General features: G+C 35.0%; 1 protein-coding gene across 2 annotated transcripts in view; it reads left to right on the top strand.

Annotated features, from left to right (window-relative positions):
- The window catches only part of LOC115220523, an 86,790-nt gene that overhangs the window by 41,842 nt on the left and 37,448 nt on the right, over positions 1-7,500 (top strand). For both annotated transcript variants that reach the window (XM_029790664.2, XM_029790662.2), the window contains exons 2-3: positions 3,706-3,798; positions 7,370-7,450. In XM_029790664.2, coding sequence (XP_029646524.1) covers positions 3,752-3,798; positions 7,370-7,450 — 128 coding nt within the window. In that variant the 5' untranslated portion in view covers positions 3,706-3,751. The remainder of the gene's footprint in view (positions 1-3,705; positions 3,799-7,369; positions 7,451-7,500) is intronic.

Here is a 7,500-nt window from a genome sequence, read left to right as displayed (position 1 = left end):
GGTCATTGTATATACGCAGTGAAGCTTTAAGAAAGCGTCGTATTTGTATTGACTGCCATCTCCAGTAAATATCGGTGTATCACCGTCACCTTACCGTCACCGACCAGGCTATCAGATCCTGCTACATATCGCTGGTCACAATGCGCTTCGCATTGTTTTAGCCTTCAAATGACGCCACCCCGCTGGCTAAACGAGCAGACAAATATATATATATATATATGTGTGTGTGTATGTGTGTATATATACATATATATGTACGTGTATATATGTATATATATATATATATAGGAATATGTATATATGTATGTGTATGTGTATGTGTGTGTGGATATATATATATATATATATATATCTATGTGTGTGTATATATATGAATCTATACGTATATACATATATATATGCATATATATATAAATGCTTATATATATATATGTAAAGAACCATGCTAAAGATAGTAAACAAGATGACTCAAAGTCCTCACTTGTACACAAAGACAAAATTGGGGAAACAGGCAGTAAAATTTTAAGACCCCATACTATAGTCAAAATTAATCTAAAATGAAAAAAACAAACTTTACTGAAATGATTTATAGTTTCATTCTGCACTTATTATATACTAGCACTAATACCCGCCGTTGAGCAGGTAATTACTGTTCCTCGGTAGCCATATTTACAGTATTATTATATATATAATTTACTTCCCCCTGTATGAGTTATTTTCATAATAGAGAAATATGTAATATCTGAAGTAGAAAAAAACCTCAATTTCATACATGAACTTTTGTTTCTTTATTATATGACAATAATAAATGTGTTGTATGTGTTACTTTGTTTATTCATTATGTGTGTGTGTGTGTGTGTGTGCGTATATATGTATGTGTCTGTGTGTGTATATATACACACAGACATATATATATATATATATATATATATATATATATATATATATAATATATATATATATATATCCATATATATACATGTTCATATATAGACATACGTATATATATATATACTAGCTTAAGGTGACCCGCTCTACGCGCGAATAAGTGTGTGGTTGTTACTTTCTGTTCCTTCTTTTCTGCTTTTATCACGGCATTCTCCCCATTAGTTTCTCTCTCCTTTCTCTCTCACTTTCTCACTCTCTTACTCTTCCTTTCTCTCGGACTCTCCTTCGCTTTCTCTTACTCTCTATCCTTCTCTATCTATCTATATCTCTCCTATTTATAAACAACAAAAGAAAATATGTTGAAAGATCAATCATAAATATCAGGCAATGACAACGGAAAGGTCTTCTTCAAGGCAGACAGCAAAATACTAACATTTAAAAGTGACAGACGAACTTGAGCGCTGAATAAAAAAAAAATTATTGGAATTCAAAATTTGAAGGGATAGAATCTGAGGATAGTTGAGTCACCATGGCTGTCATTTTTTAACGACGGACAGCAACGTTTAACGGTTGGCGGAAAATATTGAACTTAATGTAAAAGAACATTCCTAAACAGCAAGTCTTGAAGTGATTCTTTCTCACGACAGTAGACTCACCATGGCAAGCATTCAAAACTTCTTCATCATGGACGGCAACACATTGCCGATTTAAAGGCTGGCGCAGTTTTTTTAGCTTGATGTAACAGAGAATTCCTGTAAATTTTAATCCTCTTCCAGCTCCATTTAGACCCTTTTTAAATTTTGGTTAATATAACCCGATTTCATTCGGATCTACTCGGGCCACATTTTATGAGGAATTTTGTCCTAGAGGTCACGCCTTTCATTTGAGGAAAAAAATAGTTGCCATGCAAACTCGCCAGCACTTTTAACATAGGCGTGCATATTTTCAGCTTAACCGACAACATAATGCACACATGATATATATATATATATATATATGTATATACATATATATATATATATATACGCATTAAATATATATGAGCATATATACGCATTATATATATATGTGTGTGTGTATCATTATATATACAAATGTATACAAATTATATATATATATATATATGTATATATATATATATATATATATATATACATATATATACATATATATACCATATATATATATATAGATACATATATATACACTTTGAATATATACATTATATATACATATTCATATATAGAACACACACACACACATATATAAATTAACCCAATAAATATCCGATTCATAATATTTGTTCTCATGATTGTGTGGTGATGGCAGACAGACTTAGAGAGAGAGAGAGAAAGAGAGAGAGAAGAGAGAGAGAGAGAGAGAGAGAGAGAGAGAGAGTGTGTGTGGGTGTGTGTGGGTGTGATAGCGCTAGCGATCGGCGGGGGAGAGGTAGTAGACTCTGTTAAACGACGTTATATAGAGAAAGTGAAAGGAAGGGAGGAAAGAGAGAGAGAGACGGAGGAAGACAGGCAGATAAGAGAATGAGAGAAGACTTCCAACCTAACCCACTAACATCCTCATTTTACATGTCACTGTAAATTTTGGAATCAATCCAACGGGATCTAGTGCCCTTTAACCCGTTCCAATGCCAAAACCAGACAAACAAACTAACTTTCGCATTTCAGATTTATAGATATTGATAATAATATATTTATATACACATGCATATATATATGTAAAGAACCATAAAGCAAGCACCAGCATGCTAAAGATAGAAAACACGATGACTCAAAACCAAAGTTTTCACTTGTACACGAAGGAAAGGAGGTTACACAAATAATGAAAACACAACAATTGTGTTGCCGTATTGTGCGACTCACCTTGGAAAATTCTTTTATGAAAATCGATTCATAGAAAACTGCTATTAGGCGTAATTCTGGGTGTGTACTTATATCAATTATTTACAATAAATTTTCTAGGAACTGGTTAGTAAATAAACAAATTACAATAGAGAAAATATTTCTTCGAAAAATGCATGAACACATACATATACAAACAAAAACACACACACACACACACACACACATACAAACAAGAGGGAGTTATAATGCAGCGATTGGTCAAAATAATGATGACGTCCCGTTCCACTTGGTTAAAGCCACCTAACGAAACGATTGGTCAAAACATTGATGACGTCGCGCTACGCTAGATTGACCACCTAACAGGCATTATAAAACCGAGCATTTCACAAAAACTCACTAGAACCACCCAGCGAACTTCCGCCATAGGTCATCACAATTGCTTGGGCCACTGCATCGAACACTTTGAACATATACTTCAAACTATATATCAACTATACATGAACTATATATCAACTATACATGAACTCTAAGATGTCTGACTCCGTTGTGTATTATAAATGAATTTCTTGTGTTTGACGGCATGAGCTGTCTCTTTTTATATATAACTTTTTTTGATAAGGTTCATTTCAGGAAGTGAAACATGTTATAATGTATATATAAAAATTAAAAATTGTATAATACAGCAGCATTTTCGAACTTCATTTTTTACAAATATATATATATATACATACATATTGCGGTCTTTCAGTTTCCCTCAAAAGAATCCACTCACGACCATCTGGTCGGTTGGATGGGTAGAAGAAACACTTAAGCAGTAGTACTGAATCCGGGACCGTTTGGTTGGTAAGCTATTTCTTACCACACAGCCACACCTATACCAATTGTAAAGATTATTTTTAACAAAAGGTACTCATGCTGAAATATATATATATATACATTGTTTTTTATTTTGCAGATTATATTCATAGTAAACTGTAAACTTCCAGTTTATACAGAAGAATATGATTCGCCTGATACTTGGCCTGATTATCCTCTGCGTTCCTTACCCGTAAGCAATCAATATTTGTTTATGTTTATATATTTTATATATTATAATATATTTTTATTGATTGTCTTTCTCTAAACAAGTAAAAAAAAAGAAAAGAAATACATATACGCTGAAGTATATAGATGCGCGTGTGTCTGTATATATATTTGTATGTATATATATATATATATTCACACACACACATACATATCATGGCATCATTGTATCATCCAGGCCATGGTATGCCGTTTGCGCTGCTGGTCACAATGCGCTTCATTTCCGCATTCATTGCACTATTCTCTTCTCTCTTGACCCAAATCGCATGACCAAAGTGCTACTCATTGTCATGGGGGCCTTGAAAATGTCCTGTTGGATACCGTTCGGAAAATGCAAGGATCTACCTGATGTGTATGAACTGTGCAACATGTCGCGCTCAGCGAAGCATCTGCTTTCGGTACTCTGCAATCACAACGATCTTTCCATTCCGTTCTCGAAGTATCTCCTTTCCAGTATGCTCCCGTAATGGTAGTCCTCTTATAGATCTCACCAAGGCCCCATTGTGTCGTAGTTATTCGTTTTTCTTTCTCCTTCGTAGAGAATTTTGTCCCAGTTGCATATAAGTGCGATGGTAGGAGAACGCTATTCAAGTGTTTGGCACGTATGTCATTAACTAGCTCTGTTTGTAGAACATCCTTTATTGAGTTAAATGCCTGGAATCCTGACCGCATCCTGCTTGTAATTTCAGCGTCCACATCTCGCATTATTTACGATAGAATTATAATGTTAATTCCTTGAATTCTTCGCATCCAACTTCTATCTTATGTCTTCCGGCTGCGAATTGTTTGTTTTCATGCAGTTCATTGTAAGATATTCTTATAATCTCTGGGAGCTGAACTCTGTCCGCAGTATCTGCACCTGGTCTACGGTTACAATGATGTGAACAATAACATCTGCAAATCGTAAATGTGTTTGTTGTTCACCGTTGATAATCACAACACCCGACCAGTCGATGTTCCTGATGATCATTTCAAGACGTAGCATAAAGAGGTTTGAGCATGCAAACTCTTCTCACCTGCACCGCCGTAAGCCATACATCATTTGCACAATGTGGAGAATATACCACCAGCATTGACCAAACGGCCTCAACATTAGATTCGCAATTCATCCAAAGTTAGGTCCACGGGTCATATGTCCTATACCTAATTCTGGATCACAACACATTGTATTGTATTGGCGTCCTTTCTGTCTCGGGAGACAATGGAGTTGCGCATGTTTTTTTTGTTTTTTTTTTCTTTGTAGTCTAGTCCGGCTTTTATAATTCATGTCCTGATACATTTCCTGCTGTGGCTGTGTAGTCCTATCCTGGACAAACACTCCCTCTGGCAGGTACCGCAAATGTAGCGAAGACTGTTCCTGGCTGGTTGTAGTGCCATAGTCTCTTGTTTACGTCTCTTCCTTTCTTTCCATTTCTCCTCTCTCTCTCTGTCACTCTTTTGTATTCCCTCTTTTACTGTACGTCGCAAATTTTTACTGTACGTCGCAAATTTCAGGATCACAACACATAAATACACAGTAACGCAATTTCTCTTCCTCAAAATGCTCTGCCCTATTTAAAATACTCTAGAAACAGATCAAAGAGGAAAATGATCCCATCACCTTTAAATGGAATCTGGACAAATTGCATCAGGGAATACTAGAGAATTCACCTATACCTCGATACAACTTCCCCGAACAAGAACTCCTTACTCGAATAGACCATGATAGCACAAACTTGACTTTAAAAAGATTTAGCTAATCCTATCAGATAATGCTAATAAGTTAGACATGGCCTGAATCAATCTTTGGTCGAAACATATCTAAGTTACCTAAGTTATATTTTCATATAAATACGAATATATCAGCAATGTAACGACGCACGTGGTCTTGGTGATACTTTTCTTTCTTTAGTCTTTTTTCCCTGTTCCCTTTTTTTTTCCTTTTCGGCGGAGATATATGTTCGAAACATTCTCTTTGCACTGAACAACAAACTAATACATTCCCCTTGTGGGCATTCCTCTTCCTGCTTGTTATTATTTTTTAAAGTTGTTAACGATAATTGCATACATACGTACATACAAATGGATGTGTTTTTCCTTACTAATTTCACCTACAACTAACTCAATGGGAAGTCACCTATAGACATTTTGGATAAGGCAACCACATAACTACAACTTTAACTTCTTTACAAACTGGGATGTTGATGGCTCACATATTTGAACACACAGGCAGTACACCTATTAGTATGAGTCATCTGGCGAAAACTTATATCCTCTATCTGTACATATTTCTTTATATGTATGCATACATTTCAACTGTGTGTGTGTCTGATTGTGTCTCAGTATTACATACTGAGACACAGTCAGACACACACACACAAAAACACACACAAACACACACACACACACACACACACACACACACACACAGAGGGTAGTCTGGATTTATTCACTAAAAGACAAGGCGTCTAATATCGAACAATTGTAAGCACAAGTGGAATCAAGATATTATGCAGTCGCAATTGCACTAGGTTTGTCATGCTGTGAAGATGAGTGATGAAATTATAACCAAAGTCTTCCTGTACATCCACCTTGAAACTGGGGACAGGAATGTTGGTGTACCATGGCTCAAATATAACGACGCGCTGAAGAGTAAACCCATAACAGATAATACAGCTCGCTTCCCATTTGAGCAAACAGCAAAATCAAAAATTGTCCTAGAACGTTTTGAATTTCAAAATACAAAAATATAGGTAATAAAAGTCTAAAAAGTTGAAATTGATATTTGTACTAAAAATGTTACACCTTTATATATTTGTTGCACAAGATTTTTTATGTGAAGTCTTGTGTTGAAACAGACATTGCTGTATTTCGGAATGGTCATTTTGCCATTTTAGCCAATAAAAACACACTGCACTATATATTTGGTGTTACTTTGCTTCAGTGTTATTTATTCTTTACATTAATCTTAATCTTATTTCGGCCAGACTTCTTTCGTCACACTCCAGTGACCGCATCAATGGTCCTTTGCTTTCTTCTTTCTTATTTGTGTGTCTCCTTACTAACCATCAGCCATTTTGTAAAAATTAAATAACACTGAAGCAAAGTAACACCAAATATATAGTGCGTGTGTTTTTATTGGCTAAACTGGCAAAATGACCATTCCGAAATACAACAATGTTACACCTTCATCATCCTCAAAACGGAACTGTTAGACTGTCAGACACAAATTCTTGGAACACAACATTAGGTGTGGTACACCGTGATTTGAAATCTTACCGAAATCAAGATCATTATGCTTTTTTAAGAGATCAATAAAATTAAATCCCAGTCAAATACTTTCATTTATACAATCGACTGATTATCTTCCCTTCTGTTTCATATAAACATCTTAAAACTTAGTCAAATAGATTGCATTTTCCCCCACCAGACGTTGCCATGGAATCTATTCATTTCTTAAGAGTACGTTAATTCATCTAAACTTAAAGTAACCTTTTGGACACTGAAATAATTCTACCGCAATTTGTGATTTTCTATTCTCGCTATTTTCTTTCTAGGTCTTCTGCTAAGAAAAATGATAACGAAATACTCATGAAATACAGGACAAGGTCGCATGCTTGGGAAAACTTCTTTATGAGGTATGTTTTTGTTCACATATGGAGTAGGAAAGTATCACCTTCAAACAAAC

Source organism: Octopus sinensis, linkage group LG16 (assembly GCF_006345805.1).
Source record: "Octopus sinensis linkage group LG16, ASM634580v1, whole genome shotgun sequence".
In the NCBI taxonomy this organism is placed as follows: domain Eukaryota; kingdom Metazoa; phylum Mollusca; class Cephalopoda; order Octopoda; family Octopodidae; genus Octopus; species Octopus sinensis.
This window is presented reverse-complemented; position numbering and strand designations above follow the sequence as displayed.